Raw genomic sequence first — 20,964 nt, forward strand, 5'->3', positions numbered from 1 at the left:
GCCCAAAATGCCCCCTGAAATATTGCTCCTCGGGGTTTCCCAGCAGTAGAGAGGAGTCAAGAAAGTCATGTTTTGCTGACAGAAATCCTTCCATCAGTGGGAATGCACTCTCGGATCCAAGTCAACATGTTTACAAATGAAACAGAGATGTAAAGAAACAAGTACCCATCATATCCCACTTGATGCCTCCACTGACTACTCCCACTTGGTCCTGGGTCACTGGAGGATGACTGGTTGCTTGGTGAGCTTCTGAAATATTGACCAGAGAAATGTGTGGTATTTTAACAACTATGATGGCATTTCATACAAATTAAAATGTAAAAAGGAAGTTAATTAAAGATTTATGCAATTTAAAATCAGACTATGAATAATATGAAGGCTTTGGGGATATTCTTTTTGGACCTATACCATCATTTAAATGGTGTAGACTTTACACTCAATTGTCATAATCCAGCACTCAGTAAAGAATATGATAATTTAAATTCCTTCCCTTCCCAAACTATGTCAAGGCTATTCAAATCATGCTACACGAAATCCACCTAAGTGAAGAAAAAAACCTGCAGATCTTCCTATATACTACCAAGTTTGGTTTCAGATACTAAGATGTTTTATTTTTTTCTATTAAGACAGTGCTTTCATATGCTGCCAAAGTATTTGTAACAAGCAAACACTTGATGTAGATCAGATTGATGATGAGACCATTCAGTGGAAGTTTAACACATGATTTGGTTAATTCATGTGGTGTCTTTTACATGGATTACACTATCAAATCAAGGGGTTTTTTTTTGTTTTCTGCAACAGCCATCATATCATATAGATGATGCTTTAATATATCTACGGGTACAAACTTGGCGCTTGTCATAGATGGCATAAACACTAGTGAGTGTAAGTTTGAGCCTGCATGTACATGTTCATGCATGGGAAAGAGATGTGCTATCCCATGCAGGAAAAGAGATCAGTTTAGGATTAAAGCTTCTTCCAAGATAAAGCACTGAATGGAAGAACCAGGTCTCATTTTGGGCAGGAGCTCACAGGAGCAGAGATCTGGAACCTCTAATTTTTATTGTTTCCCCTCCCCCCAGTAATTGCTTCCGGGCTCCATTGTTCAAGCTCCTTGTGAGGATTTTACTGAACTCTACGATTTGACAAACTTTCTAATATTTTCCTCCACAAAAAATGGAAAAATAACCAACACATATAAAGCAGACAGATGGAAATCTTCCTCATGCCATTGTAGCCACATAGGAGAAAGCAATTTAAAAAGTATAATGGATTTTATTATGACAATTATAATTTAAGAAGCATTTTAAGGTAGATGGTGAGCTGATATAATTTAGTACATCTTCCGGTGATGTCAGGGGTGTGTGACATATGCAAATGAGTTATGCTAATGAGCTCCAGCTCCTCTTTTTCTATGAAATGACCCCTGGTCTTAAATGTAATTCCTGATAATGTAAGCCATTTGTTATTTGCATTTCTACAGGCAAAGGTGGCTCTACAGCAAGGTCATCAGAGGGGGTAGCAGATTTGGAGGCAGATGCAGCAATGTTCTGCCCATCTGGTTTTCCACTCTTCTCCTCCACCACCTATGCCCAGAGTCCAAAGCAGCTAATCCTCCTTGCCAGGTCTCTTTGAAAACAAGCCATGTACATATATGCCCTGTAAGGGCTTCTTGAACTCTCAGAAAAGTTTGGGAAGCCCTATGAGACTACTTTTAAGCCGGCATGGAAAGTTAGCTGTTTTGGCTTCTAGGCAAAGGCAGAAGATATGGCAACTGGATTCAAGTGGTACTACAATCCACCTGGGGGCAGATAAATGAAGTATACAATTCTTTTGCAAAAACAGTTGCAATTCAACACTATGAAACTCAGTGGACAATTTCCTGTTAGCTGAGATAAACTGCACTGAATGCCTGTAATAAGATCATTTTATTCAACTGCAAATGATTTGCCTTTTTTTAAAAAAATGCTGATTATTCATCTATAGTATTGAATTGGTCAGTCACTAGTGATGACAGAATAGCTCATCAGATTTTATACTCGATTGCAAACAGAGTAAAGTTGAGTTTGAATAGTATCTACCTTTCATCATCCATACCAATGACTGTTTCAACAATGATTAGTGTAGGCAAACCCTAGTCTGGTACACATTCTAAAGCTCAAAGCTCTGCAGAAATTGTACAGTGCATGAATGACTATTTTAAAGGGCTTAAAATCACTTCATACCAAAGATGAGGAAGCATGTAGGAAAAGGCCAAAAATTAACACACAAAGTATATTACCTTGCACCATCTGGCAGCTTTCTATCAAATGAAGTACTGCGAGGAATAGCTGTTTGCGCCTGCTGGAGAAGCTGCTGGCACTGCAATCTATCAGATGTTCCTAGGATTGGAGAGGCACGAGAGAGGGGCTGCCCAGCAGGAGCTGGCACCCGATGCCAAGTAGTATTTCTCCTGAAAGGGGTTTTATACTCACATGGGGTGCCTTCACTATCAAGTTTGTATTCCACCATGGGGATTCGACAAAGTTCTGAGCAACCCCTGCAGTAAACATAATTATAACAACACTGAGGACCAAAGAAATATGTTCCACCAGAGAATCACATTATTTCCTTTCAAATACATATAGAATGTTGCCTATTGCATGCTGAAACAAGTAACCAGAGAACATCTTATAGTAATATGGATCTATCAATTTCTATGAGGAAAAAATTGAAAGCTTTTGTGCAAGTGTCCAGGAAGAAATTGATCACAAAGCTGAACAAGATATGCTTATAATCATAGGTGACTGGAACACAAAAGTAAGAAACAATGGGGAATCAAATATTGTTGCAACATTTGGGCTAGAAGCACAAAATGAAGCAGGAGAGTGATTCATAGAACTCTGGGAGGACAACAGATTCCTCAATGCAAACATGTTTCAGGCAACCAATCAGATTATTTTTATATGTGGACATCACTGGATGGCCAATACAGAAATCAAATAGATTACATAATCGGAAGCAGAAGATGAAGAAGCTCTAAACCAGGAGCGTCAAATTTATGACCCATGGGATTCAACTGGCTTTAATCAGGCCCATGGCTCCTTTCTCCCTCCTTCTGTCCTCACCCTTTGAAGCTCTGATGCTGCCAAAGTTCCCAGCTCTTTCTGTCTTGTCTTTGCCTGCTTCAGCACTTGCCTGCTTCTTCTGCACTTGAAAAGCTGCAAATAAAATGCAGAATGGATTTTCCATTAAAGTTTCTGCACCCAGATACACTACTCTGAGCGCAGAGACCTTAATGGAAAATGGGTTCCATGTTTTCCTTGCAACTTTGTCTGTATTGCAATGTATTTCAATGGAGTAGAGCTCAAGCAGTTTCACTTTCCAGATTTTGTATGGCCAGCTGAAGCTGTTGCTTTGCTGGAGTTGTCTCCATGCAAATAAAGGGTTTATGCTTTGAGCCAGCTTGTCTCTGCTTAATGGACATGAGAACTGGTGCCCAGTGAGTACTCTAACCTGAGAATCCCACAGCCAAAGAGGGACATTACACCGGAGAGGCATTGACAATCTGAGTAGATCCAGGGAGGGAGGACAGGAGAAGTTTGCAAATGCCCAGCCATTTCATGTTTTCCTAGGCTCAAAGCATTTTATATTTTAATTCATATTTTTAGTTTCTAATATGATTCTTTGCTTTTTTTGGTGTTTTATTTTTAAAATTGCATTGCCAAATCCCACTATTCCCCCACCATTTCATTCTAAACAAAATATCGCAAGAGTGCTTAACCATATTTGTATTTTAAGTAAAAAAAAATTTTATTCTTTATAAAGTATATATCTGTACCTGACATTACATTTTCCAACATGCATGGCCCAATCCCACAAAGTCCCATTTAAGTTAGATCCGGCTCTTGTAAGAAATGAGTTCAACACGCTGCTTCTCAGCAATGGCCCCTCGATGGTGGAATCAACTTCCAGAGATGGTGCGAGCCCTGCGGGACTTGAACCAATTCCGCAGGGCTTGCAAAACATTTCCTTTTCAGCTTGCTTTTAAGACAGAACCTGGCTAAACTGATTGCAGCCATCTAGCCATCTTATGTATGATTACGATGTATAGTATTTTATAGCACCTATTTTATCTGTTTTTAACTAATTTATTTATGTAATTGATTGTATTTAAAATTGTTGTTTATATTGTTTTATTGAATCATGGAATTCCATGTCTGTGAGCCGCCCTGAGCCCGCCTTTGGCGGGAGAGGGCAGGATATAAAAATAAAGTTATTATTATTATTATTATTATTTATTCACTCAACTAAAACAAGATTAGGACCTGACTGTGGTACAGATGGTGAATTGTTATCAAAACTTAGAATAAAGTTGATGAAAAAGACCAAAATATTCATTGTGCCAAAATACACTAATAACATTCCCCAATAGCTTAAAGTTCATGTAAAGAACAGATTTGCATTACTAAATTCAAGCAAATATGAACAGACAGAACTATGGGTTAAGCCAGAGATTATCATCAAGGCAGAATGTGCCCAGACTATTCCTTTAGCCAAGAGAAATGAAAAGTTTCAATGTACAACTGATGAAACTCTTAAAATTGCTATAGACAAGCAGCAAAAGTAAAAGGTGATTGAAATAAAACCAGAATTCTAAATGCAGCATTCCAGCAACCTGCACAGAGAGACAGAGAACTATTATAACCAGTGTAAAGAAATTGAACATCAAAAAAAGAAGAACAAGAAACTTGTTCCACAAGATTCAAGAAATCAAAGAAATTGTAGTACTGCAGTCCTAAGCTCTGCTCACGATCTGAGTTCGATCCCCGGTGGAAGCTGAGTTTTCAGGTAGCCGGCTTGAGGTTGACTCAGCCTTCCATCCTTCCGAGGTTGGTAAAATGAGTACCCAGCTAGCTGGGGGGGAAGTGTAGATGGCTGGAGAAGGCAATGGCAAACCACCCCGTAAAAAGTCTGCCGTGAAAACGCTGTGAAAGCAACATCACTGCACAGTCAGAAACTACTGGTACTTGCACAGGGGACCTTTCCTTTCCTAGGCATGCTTTACGTGGAAATATATTAACTGAATAGGAGAAAGAAAAGATGGGAACAATACACTGAAGAACTATACAGAAGAGGTGAAAGGATGACAGATTCATTCCAAGAAGAATCTTTAAGAAGAAGAATCTGCAATTTCAGGAAGTCAAATGAAAACTGCACTTAAAGCAACTAGGAGAAACAAATCACCAGAAATAGAAAGGATATCAAATAGAGTTATTGAAAGCCAGAGAAATAGAAAATATCAAAATCTTAACAAGAATCTGCCAACCAGTATGGAAAACAAAACATTGGTCCACAAGCTGAAAATGTTCAATTTACATTCCATTCCAAAGACTGAAGCAGCTTCTAGATCACTGCATTAATTTCTCATGCGAATAAAATGATGCTCAAAATTATAACAAAGACTGTTCCACATATGGAAGAAAAAATGCCAGATGTTCAAGCTGGATTCAAAAAAGGAAGAGGCACTAGAGATCATATTACAAATTGGTGGAGCATTAACAATTTGAGATATGCAGATGACACCACATTACTAACAAAAAATAGTGAAGATCTTAAAAGACTACTGATGATGATTAAAGCAGAAAATGCCAAGCAGGAATACAGCTGAATATCAAGAAGACAAAAATAATGACTACTGGAGAATTACACAACTTTAAGGCAAATAATACAGAAATTAAAATTGTTCAAGTTTTTTCTATTCCACAGTTCCATCATTAGCCAAAAGGGAGGCTGCAACCAAGAAATCAGGAGAGTGAAACTGGGAAGGGCATAGAATCATACAGTTGGAAGGGACCTCCAGGGTCATCTAATCCAACACCCTGCACAATGCAGGAAACTCACAAATACCTCCCCCTAAATTCACACGATCTTTATTGCTGTCAGATGGCCATCTAGCCTCTGTTTAAAAACCTCCAAGGAAGGAGAGCCTACCACCTCCTGTATTGGAAGATGATGAAGAAGAAGATATTGGATTTATATCCCGCCCTCCACTCCGAAGAGTCTCAGAGCGGCTCACAATCTCCTTTACCTTCCTCCCCCACAACAGACACCCTGTGAGGTGGGTGGGGCTGGAGAGGGCTCTCACAGCAGCTGCCCTTTCAAGGACAACTTCTGCCAGAGCTATGGCTGACCCAAGGCCATGCTAGCAGGTGCAAGTGGAGGAGTGGGGAATCAAACCCGGTTCTTCCAGATAAGAGTCCACACACTTAACCACTACACCAAACTGGCTCTCCAGTTTGGCAGAGGCTAGAAGACTTTGTTCCTCCCAGAAAATATAAACATCCTCACTGAAGGTCAGATTCCTTCACTGAAAAGTAAACTATTTTCCTACCACCAGGAAAAAGTCTCCTGGCTTGGAGGTCAGAATGACCCCATGCAGTAGAGATTTTGCTTATTGACACATTGGGGTAAATATTTGTGGGTTTTCTGCATTGTGCAGGGGGTTGGATTAGATGACCCTGGAGGTCCCTTCCAACTCTATGATTCTATGTTCTCTGGAACCCAGCCAAAAATCTAAACAAAGAACCTGAACAACACCCCTTGGCTATCTGCACATTCCTAGAGGACCACCATAACCAGAGTTCCACCCAGATGCTAGATGCCAGGAAGATGGAAATTGGGGGTACCAATCAAAAAGAGCTTCAAATGAATTACTTCATCCTGGGTAATCCCCCATCTCTAGAGGTGGATTTCTTTGAACCAATAAGGTGACCTAAAAGGCTAAAAGTGAGAACTTTCAATCAATGATCAACTAGACCTGCTTTGTTATCAAAATTGTATGAATATGTTATGTTTTGTGAAGGAGAGCTGAGGAAAAATGCAGGGAGGATGTTTGTATAGAGCAGAAGTTGCCAAACCCCAGATCCCGGACCGGGACTGGTCTGCGGCCTGTAAGCAGCCGGGGCCCCACTCCCTGCCCTCCGACACCCCCCTCGCTGCCGCTGCTCCCTGCCCTTTGGAGCACTGCAGCTGCTCAGTCACTCCCACCCCCCCCCCGCATGACGAGCCTCAGCTTGCCACCACCACCAAGGCCTGTCCCCTTCCTTCTTTTCCCCAGTGCCCAAGCCATGCTCCGCCTCCCTCCCCCACCCATGCAATCAGAGGAATCTGGGAGGCCCTACCCATTTCAACAGGGTCCGGCTTGATTCGACCTTCTCGGAAGAGCAGGCTGGAGGAGGAGGACTTTCGCCCCTCACTCCCTTCTGGAAGGGGAGGGGGAGAAGCCTCCTTCAGCATGCTAGAATCAGCCCGGTCCCTAGCCTCTTCAAGGCTTCCCTCTGATCAGGCACGGGGTGGGGGGGGGGGAGAGGATGGCTTTGGGGCTCGGCTCTACACTCTGCAGCAGCAGCACCCTTTTGGGATGGGGTTGGTTCCTGCTGCCACTGGCCTGTCCGGGTGCTGAGTGAGCTCAGCACCGCTTTCCTCTGATCAGGTGATCGACGGGGGGGGGGGGGTTGCATTTACACAGCCCAGAGTGGAGCCCTTCCAGACATTGAAATTGACCTGGGGTGGGGAAGGGAGGGAGGAGGAGCGGGGGCAAGCTAGGCAGGACACCATGGGTTTCCTCCCAAATATGGGAGTTTCCTCCCAAACGCCTAGTTTCCTCCCCCTCCTCCTCCCTCCCTTCCCCACCCCAGGTCAATTTCAATGTCTGGAAGGGCGCCGGAAAAAACCCCTATTTGCTTTATTACCCCCCCACACTTTCTGTCAGGCAGTCTTTTCCCGTCTTCCTTCCTTCTTTCTTTCTCTCTGTGTCAGGCAGTATTTTCCTCTGTCTTCCTTCCTTCCATCCTTCCTTCCTTCTCTCTCTGTCAGGCAGTCTTTTCCCCATCTTCCTTCCTTTCTTCTCTCTCTCTTTCTCTCTCTCTGTCAGGAAGTCTTTTCCCATCTTCCTTCCTTCTCTTTCTCTCTCTCTCTCTCTGTCAGGCAGTCTTTTCCTCTGTCTTCCTTCCTTCCTTCTCTCTCTCTCTCTCTCTCTTTCTCTCTCTCTGTCAGGCAGTCTTTTCCCCATCTTCTTTCCTTTCTTCTCTCTGTCTCTTTCTCTTTCTCTCTCTGTCAGGCAGTCTTTCCCCCATCTTCCTCCCATCCTTCTCTCTCTTTCTCTTTCTCTGTCAGGCAGTCTTTTCCCCATATTCCTTCCTTCCTTCCTTCCTTCCTTCCTTCCTTCCTTCCTTCCTTCCTTCCTTCCTTCCTTCCTTCCCTCTCTCTTTCTGTCAGGCAGTCTTTTTCCTGTCTTCCTTCCTCCTCTCTCTTTCTCTCTCTCTCCCTCCCTCTCTCTTTCTGTCATTCTTTCCCCCCACCCCCGTCTTCTTCCCGTGACCCTTGTGCTTTTTCTTGATTTTAATTTTTAAAATTGCACTCCAAAATCCCCCTATTCTCCTACCTTTCCTAAACAAAATATTGCAAGAGTTTTAAGCATGTTTGTACATCATTTCTTGTCTCCTGGCTCCACCCCCAAATTTTATTGGGCCATGAAGGAGAAGTGTCAAAATAACCGGGCCCCGGGGGGGGGGGATTGTAAGCCCTGATATATATATAGAGAGAGTTGTTTTTCCTCCTGTTATCGATGGCAATAAAAGCATCTCTAGATTCACTCACTTAGACTTCTGGCTGTTGAGTCTCTTAAATTGGGCTGGGGACTCAACTCTTGGCACTGATGGTATATGCAAGCCTTCCTTTCTTCCTTCCTTCCCTCCCTCCCACATCTGATGTTCATGTTTTGTGGCTCTCAAAGATCTGACATTTATTCTATGTGGCTCTTACATTAAGCAAGTTTGGCCACCCCTGATTTATACTATAGTATTCCCTATTACTATTTATGGGTGTGAAAGCTGGACAGTAAAGAAAGTTGACAAGAAGTGAGCTGTTTATTAGAAATGTGGTGTTGGGGGAGAGTTTTATGGATACCATGGTCCATCAAAAGGTGGATTCTAGATCAGATCAAGTGGGCAATAATAAGTGGGTTCTAGATCAGATCAAGCGTGAACTTTCCCTAGAAGCTAAAATGACCAAACTGAGGCTATCGTACTTTTGTCACATTATGAGAAAGAAGAGTCACTGGAAAGGGCAATAATACTAAGAAACTGAAGGTAGCAGAAAAAGAGGAAAGCTCAGTGTGAAACAGATTAACTCAATAAAGGAAGCCACAGCCCTCAGTTTGTAAGATCTCAGCAAGGCTGTGTTAACAATAGAGTTTTGGAAGTCATTAATTCATAATGTTGCCATAAGTCAGAAGCAACTTGATGGTGGTGAACACACATACATCTGTTGTTGAATGAAGAAATGTATCACAAGACTGAAATAAACGTATACTAGCAAACTAAATCAGGTGGAACTAAATGCCTGAAAAAGTTCAAAATTTATATTAAAAATCCTTACTAGTCCACTCCAAAGCATACAGGTATCAATAAATACTGATGCCAGGTAGCAAAAGCTGTTAATAAGCTATACATTCTACTGCTAATAATAATACTATTAAGATTAAATATTATTTGGTGGCCCAACTAACTGAGCCAAGTCAATCACATCCATTGACTTCAATAAAATTCTGATTTCTATAAATTCTATGATGACATAATACTGGAAGAGCAAGAAGACTGCAAACTTTCAGGCCACAAGCCATCACCAAACAAAAGCAATAGTAAGTGAAAAAAAATTAAATTTGCCTTTGGAAAGGATACATTCATTTCCAGTGTACCTTCTTGATTCAGTGAGTACACAGTAATCTTCAAACAAAGATATGATTTAAAAAAATTAATTCAGATATGAGCAATGAATTCAGCAATCCTAAGGACACTTACTTCTCTGGGAGTAAGCCCCATTGAATAAAAAGGGATTTACTTTTGAGTGGACCAACTTAGAGCAGGACACATTAAAAACAAGCATTCCAGAAAACTACGTGATAAGCAAGAATTTGTACAATATCATTCCAAGTGCATGGGCTGTCAATGGGTAATATTGCATTTTATTAACTCATTTTCCAACTGATTTTGGGGGAAAAATGCATAACACAAAAATTTCCACATAAATGCTTTAGCTTCAACAATCTCTTTAGCAATGATGCAAGATGATACTGCTTTTCTATGGATCCATATTAAAGAAAGTTGATAGTGAAAGAGCAAAATAATAATCAATGTCAAAGGCACATGGGATACATTGCCATAGGTTACCTTCTAGGTGATCCATCCTCGTGTGGCTGAATAATCACCACCTTTACAGTCATAGAAGTGCGGAGCAGATCAATCATTTGTTCATGAGTGAGGGTCGCTACAGCCACTTTACAAATTTCCACTAGCCGACTGCCTTGACGTAAGCCTGCCTTCCATGCATAACCAAATGGCTCCACATCTGCTACAATCCCTTCAAAGTTAACATGAAATCCAAGCTGTCCCAAGCCATTTCTCCTCAGGGTCATTTCTGTTGTTTCACATCCTCTGGTAACTATCTGAAAGAGTATCCTGTTGTTATCTATGGTCTCACTAAAGAAAAGTACAATTTACAGCCAGGAAAGGAAAAAGGGGGGGGGGGGATTGGGAAAGAAACTGACAAATTGAGAAATTAGGTTTCTTATCCAGCCTAAAATCAGTTTTGAAATTTTTATGTTTTTAAATAATATAAGTAAATTTGCTTCTACAGTAGCACTGTTAAAAACTCTTAGGAAAAAAACAAAGAAACATGAATACAGAAGAAGAAGATGATATTGGATTTATACCCCACCCTACACTTTGAATCTCAGAGCGGTTTACAATCTCCTTTACCTTCCCCCCACTCCCCAACAGCCAGCCTGTGAAGTAGGTGGGTCTGAGAGAGCTCTTCCAGAAGCAGGCCTTTCAAGGACAACACTTGTGAGACCTATGGCTGATCCAAGGCCATTCTAGCAGCTGCAAGTGGAGGAGTGGGGAATAAAACTCGGTTCCCTCATATAAGAGTCCACACACTTAACCACTACACCAAACTGACTCTCCAGTAAAGGAAGAGTAATAAATTTGGATATTCAGCTAAATAGTATAACAATGACTGTTTGATATAAAGTGATCCTATGCACACTTACCTGGGAGTTATCCTGGATCGATAATTTTTTATATACTCCTGAATTCCAATAAAAATACATCCTTCCAAATTATCAGTGAAGAAGAAGAAAAGGAGGAGACTGGAGCAGTTTACAATCTCCTTTCCTTCCTCTCCCCACAACAGATATCCTGTGAGGTAGGTGGGCCTCAGAGAGCTCTCAGAGAACTGCTCTTGAGAGAACAGCTCTATGAGAACTGTGGCTGGCCCAAGATCACCCAGCAGGTGAATGTGGAGGAATGAGGAATCAAAGCCAGTTCTCCCAGATTAAAGTCCTCATGAGGGAGGGGCATGAATTGAAGTATGAATCACAATTTGTGCCTAAAATAGCCAATTTGTGGTTTGTTCTGAATTGGTTTGGGCACTAATGCTATGCACAATTCGCAAAACAAAATGGGTTTTTTTGAGGGGGTGGGTTATCTGCGTCGTTATCTGAAGGGGATACTCCTTGTGTGTCACAACATACCCAGCATGATGACATCAACCAGAAGTTACACCATTATCACACTTCCAGGTGACACTATCACACCAGCATATTTGTGATGCACAGGAGCTTTCTAGCCCTCCCAAGCCAAACAAACCAATGAACCACAATTCATTCAGAAAATTAAAAAAACCCACAAAATTAACCACTGAATCGAGCAAACCCACAAACCACAAAATGAAATGAACCACCATTTTCACATTCTGTGCCCATTCCTAGTCTGCAAACTTAACCACTACACCAAATTGGCTTTCAGTGACTAAAGGATCCATAGCTTCAAATTTAGATCTTTTATTTTGAGCTTCATGGACCTCAGACAATAGAATCTTTGCATGAACAGGAACAAACTTGGACCTCAGAACAAACAAACATGGACCTCAGAAAATAGAATCTTTGCATGAACAGGAACAAACTTGGACCTCAGAACAAACAAACATGGACCTCAGAAAATAGAATCTTTGCATGAACAGGAACAAACTTGGACCTCAGAACAAACAAACATGGACCTCAGAAAATAGAATCTTTGCATGAACAGGAACAAACTTTGCAACTCTTATGTTATTGGTGCCAGTGCCGGCCCAGCAGCGTATGGTGCCCCAGGCAGGCGCCCCCCGCTGCTGCTCACCCCACCACCCCGCTGCAACCCCCCCAGGGCATCATACTGAGGCGCTCGCCCATGCCCCCTCTTCTTCCCTTTCTGACCCGTCACTTCCCCCCGTACGATCACAGCACACCGCAGTTGGCAGGGCCCAGGCACAGCAGGCTGTGACTGCACCCAGTCGGGGGAAGACTTAGGAGAGAGGGAGGGGGTGGGCAGCGGCAATGGTGGCAGCGGGCAGACTACAGTGAGGGGAGAGCGGGCAGAGGAAGAGGCAGGCGCTCCATGGCTGGCAGGGGCAGGGCCAGGTATGGAGGGGAGGCGGGTGGTGGTGGTGGCGGTGGGCATGCAGGAAGAGGAGGCAGGCATGTTGCGCCAGGCCCTAAGGGCCCAGGCAGGGAGCTGTGACCGCGCGGGGGGTAAGGCGAAGGGAAGGAGGAGGCGGGCGGTGGCAGTGGGTGGGCACACGGGGCTGTGAAGGCAGGCAAACTAGGCACTTGCCTGGGGCACCGGGAGGGGGGGGGAGCCCAATTTGGCGCCCCCACCCTCCTGGCACACTAGGCAACTGCCTAGTTTGCCTAGTGGGTGAGCCGGCCCTGATTGGTGCCTTATATTTATTTGTGTGAATATGTATGTGTGCACATGATAGTCATCGATTTATTTAGTTTGAGGCAAAAGATGGAGAACCTGACACAAGTGAGAAACAGGGTAAATCTCGACTTGTCAACTCCAGGCTGGGAAATTCCTGGAGATTTGGGGGTGGAGTCTGGGGAAAGCAGGGTATGGGGAGTAGAGGGACCTCCATGGGGTATCATGCCACATAGAGTCTACCCATAAACCAGCCATTCAGATCTGTCATCTGCAGATCAGTTGTAATTTCAGGAGATCACCAGGCTCCACCTGGAGACTGGTAACCCTATCCAAGGCTACATTGTAGAAAGGCTTTGAGATTGCACAGACAGTCTTCATCTTTTAAAGCCTTGCGTGGCCTGGGACCGACATACCTGCTGGTTGTCCCTGGCCTAAAGGGAATATATGCTGTTCATGAAAGATTGGGTAAAATGTGCTAAACAGATAAAAGTTACTATCAGTGCCATCAACAATACACTACTATTTACATTGGACTTAAGATATTTACAGTAGTATGAAGAGGCTCTGGCAAAATACTTAAATTATATATTTCATATTTTCAAGAGAAAATAGTTAATTATTCTCAAAATGTCCACATTTTTCATTTCAGGCCTCAAGAAACAAAAGCAATCAAACCTTCTCCCTCCAAAACTTCTAGTGATCACTTTGTTATTTATGACTGACTACAGCATGTTAATAAAAGAAACTTTTCTAAGTTCTAATACTTGATATTACTGGAGCACCTAAATGTCTTGTGCCCAGTGTCTAGCTAGGCTTGCCAATTCCCAGGTCCCAGCGGGGGTTCTTCCACTTTCCCAGGCTCCTTCCCACCCACAGTCAGCTGGCCGGCGGGGGGAAGCCCCGCCCCCAGAGGACCATGTGCCTTTCCACCTCTGGTGGCTTCAGTCTCCGATTGGAAAGGCTTCAGTCTCCGATTGGAAAGGATGGTGTGTTACTTTGAAGAAGTTGGCAGCAACTCGTGAGTAGAGAGGCCAATCCCTCACTTCAGAGTCGCCAGAAACAGGGTCATGGGGGGGGGAGGGAAACGTCTGCTGAGCGCTTCATTATTCCCTTTTGGAGATCGATTCTCATAGGGTATAATGAGGAATTGGTCTGGAGGTTTCGGGGGCTCTGGGGGAGCTGTATTTTGAGGTAGAGGCACCAAATTGTCAGTTTAGTATCTAGTGCCTCTCCCCAAAGTACCCCCCAAGTTTCAAAATGATTGGACCAGGGGGTCCAATTCGATGAGCCCCAAAAGAAGGTGCCCCTATATTTCATTATTTCTTATGGAAGGAAGACATTTAAAAAGGTGTGCTGTCCCTTTAAATGTGATAACCAGAACTCCCTTGGAGTTCAATTATGCTTGTCACACTCTTGTTCCTGGCTCCACCCCCAATGTCTCCTGGCTCCACCCCCAAACTCCCCAGATATTTCTTGAATTGGACTTGGCAACCCTATGTCTAGCACAGAACATTTTAAATTATTACAACTATGCAGGAACAGTTATATATTGGATGAATACTTAAGAGGAGTATTTTCAAAATAAATACTGCAAAGAACTTTTTTCCTTGATACAGGATTCCATAATTATTGTAAACTGATTTGTTTGAATGGGTCAGCCCCCCCCCCCCTCTCTGCTGTCAAGCCTTCCACTTTGGAACTCTCTAGGCCTCAGCACTGAGGAAGATAGGATGCCAGATGATCACCACATGCCCCTCCTTAACTTGAAGAGACAGTTAGTGAACCTACTTATCTTACATACTTCATGAAGCATTGTGGAAATATGTATACCTCATGCCCACATATGATCTGTCAACACAACTAATTTCTTTCAAGACAGGAAATTCTCAGGTTTCCAATTTAATCTTGCAGAGATACATATGGACAAATCAACAAAACTGTGACTTCCAAATTCTAGTCAATTATTACATTTCTCCATCTCTATGTATATTTAGCATTGATAGTAAATTTTGAAAAAAGAAAACCAAACTTACTTCTAGTCTTTGAATCACTTCTCTGATGTCATCAGCATAGTTATCAAGTGCAGACAGAAGAATGCATTCTCCTCTTTCATAAAAGATTTTAACACTCATTAACCCAGACGTCCATCCAATAACATCTCTACAGGAGCAGTTAAAGACAACATTTTTTGATTCCTTTTCAATCAACACAATAAACTCATTTGAGATACCAAGGAGACATTCAATGTCAAGAGACTGACCAAAATCCCGGGCTATAACATTCCATATCACTGCTCCAACACTGAATAAATGAGCATCCTTTCTTGGTTTAACGCGCTCTTTTTTCTTTGCTCCCAGTGTAATAAAACTAAATTTTCCCGATGTGTCTACTGTTGCTGTAGTGACAAAGTTTTCCGCAAGATCTTTCAAATACTCTTGGCGTGTTCTAGTGGCCATGGCTCGAAATTTTTCTGATTTGTGTGCTGCATTTTCTGCATTAATAACTTTAGCTAAAAGGAAGTCCCGGAAGACTGCTGATTTAGGGAAAGTAACTCCTTTGGGGATTGGTGGCCCAAATGGTGGTACATCTTTTGATCTTGAAACACCGACACTAGAAAATAAATGGAGCGGGAAAAGAAAGAACAAAATTTGAGTCCAGTGGCAACTTAAAGACCAACACAAGTTTTATTCAAGGTATAAGCTTCTATGTTCATGAACACTTCCAAAGATGATTGTATCATCAGAGCTTCATTATCTGAAAAAAAACATTTGTTGATACATCAGACATGAATGTACATACAAAAAAGATGCAGCTCTTGACATTTCCTATACAATCCTAAAAAATGCTAAATCAGCAAAAGCTATTAAATGTGGGTGCATTTTTTGTTGTGCTAAAAAAAAAAAAAAGTAGTCCCCTATGCAAGCACCAGTCATTTCCAACTCTGGGGTGACATTGCATCACGTTTTCACTACAGACTTTTTATGGGGTGGTTTGCCATTGCCTTCCCCAGTCATCTACACTTCCTTTCCAGCAAGCTGGGTACTCATTTTACCAACCTCGGAAGGATGGAAGGCTGAGTCAACCTTGAGAACTACCTGAACCCAGCTTCCGCTGATTGAAGTCAGGTAATGAGCAGAGAGTTCAACCCGCAGTACTGCAGCTTTACAGATTCAAAAATGTCTATACCAGTAAGCTGAATATTGGAATCCAAGGATACAAAAAGTGCATTGCAACTTACTGTAAAAACAAACAGCATAAGCTTTCATGAACCAGAGCCTACTTCTTCAGATAGTTATTTCATGCAATGGTAAGAAATGCAAACAGACATCAGGTTCAAGAAGCCATGAAATAAATGAAGTAGACAATTAAAATTTAGTTTTTATCAAGAAAATTACAGAGACCAGGGCTTTTTTGTAGAAAAAGCCCAGCAGGAACTCATTTGCAGGAAAAAGCCCAGCAGGAACTCATTTGCATATCAGGCCACACTCCCTGGTGCCAAGCCAGCCAGAACTGCATTCCTGTGTGTTCTTACTCAATAAAAGCTCTGACAGAGACCATTCACTAGTTATGCAAAATTAGTCAGCACTTGTAATGGGTGCCAATTTCTGAGTTATGTTACACACCTAAAATGATTACTACATTCTTATACTACATTACTACTACAGTATAATGGCTTATATTACATTACTGCTACAGTCATTTCCCGATGTGGCCAAACTCCAATTGATTCATTATGGCCAACTTACAACTGACTCTGATTTCCCACCTTTCTCTACTGCCTGCTGATTGATAAATAAAACAGGATTAGGCTCCTTTTTAGTCCAGGAGGTTGTTTCCTTTCACCTTGAAAAACATGGATCTCAGAGCAAAGAGTGACTACCATCTCATTTACTAAATAATATTGTGAAATTCCTAAACTGTATTAATTAACATTTCTAAATGCATACAGTTGCATAGGAAATGACAAACTGAAAATCTCAGCAATTTTTGAAGAAAACCAAGTCAGTTATCAGAAACCTCTACTCACCTATAGCACACATTTTCTGTGCAAGGATTGTAGACTTTAACAATGACAAACACATGTTGAAAATGAGAACGAATATTTTTTGGAGTAAAAGGAAGTGCTCCGGGCTCTTGGAAGACAATGGTAACAATGTCATTTCCTATATGCCTTTTCCTTAGAAGCTAAATGCAAAAAATAAGCAGTAAAATAGTTAATTCTTACTACAACAAATCTCATTTACATCTACTGGAAGAAAATAACTATTAAACTGGAAGTCCTTTTTAAAAAGTGATGCATTATTTAATTTTGATATTTGTTATAAACTATACCTGAAGGAAACAGAGTTGAATTAGAAGATGGCACACAAGGTACTTAGCAACAATATATTTTTATTCACTTATTCCATTTTAAAGTTCTCAAAGTTTTAACCAGTTCTTTATTTAAACCATCAGTTTTTCACAAATTCCATTCTACTGCACACATGTTTAAGCATGCAGTATGAAGCTGTTATCAGTGAGAGTAGACAAAAGGCTTATGGACTTACTGTAAGCAAGCAACAAAAACAGGTTTACTGCCAATCAATTATTTGTTGCCATTTTCTTGAGGCAACATAGTGTTTCCATAACCTTAATATCTATTTAAAAACCCCTTTCACACCTTCAAATAGTTTAGCATAACCAGGGTAATTTTAATTGCATTTTGATACAGAGCAGCAACCCCCCCTCCAAGGTTCCAAAGATCCCTATGAATACCCTGAAACAGTTAACTGCGTACACCAAGGCTTCTCTGGTTTCTCTTCCAATGGCAGCTACTCACAGCATTATAGAAAGCAACAGATTTTCTGAAACTTGGTTGTAATTTGTGTGCAGGGTCCTGGTACAAATGTGGTCTCAGATGCTCTATGTAGTGCACATGAAGAATGCCTCCATCAGTTCCTTTGGATATGCATGTGCAACGTGTTTACATTATTAATTTTAAAAACTATATAAGAAATTGTTGATTATATAAATAGATTTCTGAATTAGATATTGAAAATGGATTACTGAATTACATATTGGCATGGATTCCTGCCAAAAATATCTACTCTTTTGCCTCTTTCTACTGCTGTTGCTGAAGGAAAAGAAAATTCCAGAAAAATCAAGAAGGGGGAATGTGAGGTCTGCCATGGGTGGAGTCAAACTGGGAAATATTCATACTCACCTTTCCATCTGTACCTTATGTACCCTTTTTTGAGATACAAGCTATTGCAGTACTTCCCCAAGTAGAAAGACCTACCAACATGGTTCCTGGTTGAGGCCCAGTTTTGGGACAGATATGGCATTAGTCACCCTGATGGGAAATCTCAGCATAGGTCAGGATAGGTGCAAAGCCACTTCATTGATTTCCTTCCTTCCTTTACAGTAGCTTTTGATATAATGGATCATTCAGTTCTGTTGAACCACTCAGAACAGGAAATCAGTTTTGAGAAGTCTAGTGATTCCGATCCTTTTTACTGTACTCAGAATAGTCAATGGAGATGCCTATTCATCTTGATGGTAATTGATGCACAGGGTACTCCAGAAGTTAATCCTCTTGCTAATAATAGTTACTATCTACTATTAAAAGTTAAATAAAATGTACTGAAGCTTTGGGGCTATGTGTCATCAATATGCTAGTGACATCTGTATTTTATTGACAAAGTAGTAGTAGGAGGAGGGGGTAGGGGGAGGAGATTGGATTTATACTATATCTCTCACTCAGAGTGGTTTACAATCTCCTTCCCTTCGTCTCCCCACAACAGACACCCTGTGAGCTAGGTGGGGCTGAGAGAGCTCTGAGACAGCTGCTCTTGAGAGAACAACTCTGAGAGAACTGTGACTCACCAAAGGTCACCCAGCAGCTGCATGTGGAGGAGAAGGGAATCAAACCTAGAGTCCACTGCTCTTAACCACAACACCAAACTGACCAAGCAATTTGAAGCAGCTCTCTCTGCTCTAGGTATTTGCCTGGAGGCCATGTTCAGGTGGTTAAAGGGTAACAAGCTGAATTCAAACAAAGCAGAGGTGATGCTGGCTATAAAGGTTGAACATCTGATGGGAGCTGTTTTATCTGTTTTGGCTAGAGGAACTCTATTGGCAGATCAAATGAAAAGCCTGAGGATACTGTTGTACCCAGTCACATTGATGGAGAAAGATCAGTGTGACTGCTGAAAGTCTCTTCTTCCAGTCATAAATGGTTCATAACTTGATTCCCTATTTAAATATGATCAATTCTGCTATGCTGATCCAGGCCACTGTAGATTGTTTAGCACAGTGCATGTGGACCTGCCATTAAAGACAACATGAAAACTACAGTTGATTCAAAACATAGGAGTCAACTTTTGACTAAGTCTCACCACTACCAGTATGTTATATCAGTCCTGGAGTGTTTACTCTGGATGTATTTCTGGGCTCAATTTAAGCCCAGCTCAATTTAAGGTGGTTTTAACCTTTACAGCCTTACTTGGCCTGCAACCCACATACCTGAAGGACTGAACTGGTACAGCAATTATTATGACAACTCTATCTTTCCATCTCTTCCTGCACAATGAGGAAGAATGTGCTGGCCAGTTCCAGGGCTATCACAATTATAGCTCCATATTTAGGGCACGATTAACCAAAACATGAAACACTCATCGGGTCATGGGTGTCCAGTGGATTTTTTCCTAATTAACATTATTTTAATTGTTGAGCTCTATCATTGATTTACTTTAATGCTTATGTACTTTACTTGCTTATATACTTCATTTAAAGGAGAAAAAGTCTGAAGGCCTTGAGCGGCTGTTCCACCAGTGCATGAGATACTCAGAAACCTGGAAAAACTGCCAATTCAGGTTCTGAAAGTGACCAAACTAATAGACTGAATACTTTAACTAAGTAGAAAAAAAATAGCAGTGTGCTAGAAAAGTGCTGACAAAGATAAGAAAACAATTCTGATGATCTTCACATTGTGAAAAGAAAACTGAATAGGATAAGATGTTTCTCTTCCTTCAGGATGTGAGCTAAGAATTAAGTTGGAGGAAGAAGTCCACTTTTGGAGTAGTGCTGGAATATGCACTAGATTGCACTCCAAATAATTTATGTTAGTCTATGCCAGATGACTCCATTAACTGCTGTCTTAAACAAAAGTTCAATTTAATTTAAGAAAGAAAATTTCATTTGACTTCTATTTTATTATGCCATAACAGACTGACATGGCTAACCATTTGCAATCATTACAACCTAAATCAGTACTTTCCAAACTTTATGGTACTGCCCACTGGGGGTGGTGAGATTACCTAGCGGGTTCTAAGAGGCAAGGGAGAGTGGGGGTGCTGGAGGTGGGCCACTTCAACTGCATTATTCCCTTATTTATGATTGATCAGACTATGGCGCTATGCCAGCAAATGGCATTCGAATATCTAGTTGCAAAAAACCTCCATGATTGCCTGAACAATTCATTACACACTGTCATTACTGCAGTGAATAAAATTAAGACCCATGCTTTCAATAGTCAATGATTTCAGGAATTCTGTGTTGAGAATGATGAAGATTTTGAACATTATCTGCTTCATACTGAAGTTTGATGGCTGTCAAAAAGTAACTGTGAGAGACACTTTAATGACCTTTTTAACACTGTTGTGGATGGGTTTTTATTTTTTTGTTGTTGTGGAGTTTTTTTTAAGACAATGCTTTGCTTTTTTAAGACAATGCTTAGTGATGAACACTAAGAGATCAAGCATGGCACTGCTTGTTTTTCAGAAATGTTTACAAAGTTCAATGAAATTTGCAGTGGCATGGAAATGAGGTCAGTCATGGTCAAATATGTTGTTTCTACCTTTATTTCAAAGTTAACTCTATTCAAACACAATATAGGCCACTGCTAGGTAAACCAATTTCCATGTCCATCTGAGCTAGAGGAGTAGCGTGTGGTACAAGATGACGATCTGCAAGTTTTTGGTGACTTAATGCAGAGATGTTCTACCAGGTGTTTGGCTGGGGACAGTGACAGTCTTCCATCTGGCTGGCACTCCTGCTTTTCCTGCCTTTCCCCCCACAAGGCAGTTTCATTGCCATCTGGCAGGTAATTCGTTGTTGTGCATATTTATGATTTTAGATTTTTGTTACAATTTTATAAATAATTCCTTGATACACACAGCCCTGAGCCCCTTCTCACAGAGGA

The 20,964-nt window shown here is 41.4% G+C and overlaps 1 protein-coding gene across 4 annotated transcripts in view; it reads right to left on the reverse strand.

Annotated features, from left to right (window-relative positions):
- SIPA1L2 (signal induced proliferation associated 1 like 2) overlaps window positions 1–20,964 on the reverse strand; it is a 206,822-nt gene that overhangs the window by 57,346 nt on the left and 128,512 nt on the right. For all 4 annotated transcript variants that reach the window (XM_060242967.1, XM_060242960.1, XM_060242953.1 and 1 more), the window contains 5 exons: window positions 16,810–16,967; window positions 14,816–15,392; window positions 10,212–10,486; window positions 2,282–2,539; window positions 166–249 (listed from right to left, as the gene is read on the reverse strand). In XM_060242967.1, the coding sequence (XP_060098950.1) occupies window positions 166–249; window positions 2,282–2,539; window positions 10,212–10,486; window positions 14,816–15,392; window positions 16,810–16,967 (1,352 nt within the window). The remainder of the gene's footprint in view (window positions 1–165; window positions 250–2,281; window positions 2,540–10,211; window positions 10,487–14,815; window positions 15,393–16,809; window positions 16,968–20,964) is intronic.

The sequence above is a fragment of the Heteronotia binoei genome, chromosome 1, assembly GCF_032191835.1.
Source record: "Heteronotia binoei isolate CCM8104 ecotype False Entrance Well chromosome 1, APGP_CSIRO_Hbin_v1, whole genome shotgun sequence".
NCBI classification, from domain to species: domain Eukaryota; kingdom Metazoa; phylum Chordata; class Lepidosauria; order Squamata; family Gekkonidae; genus Heteronotia; species Heteronotia binoei.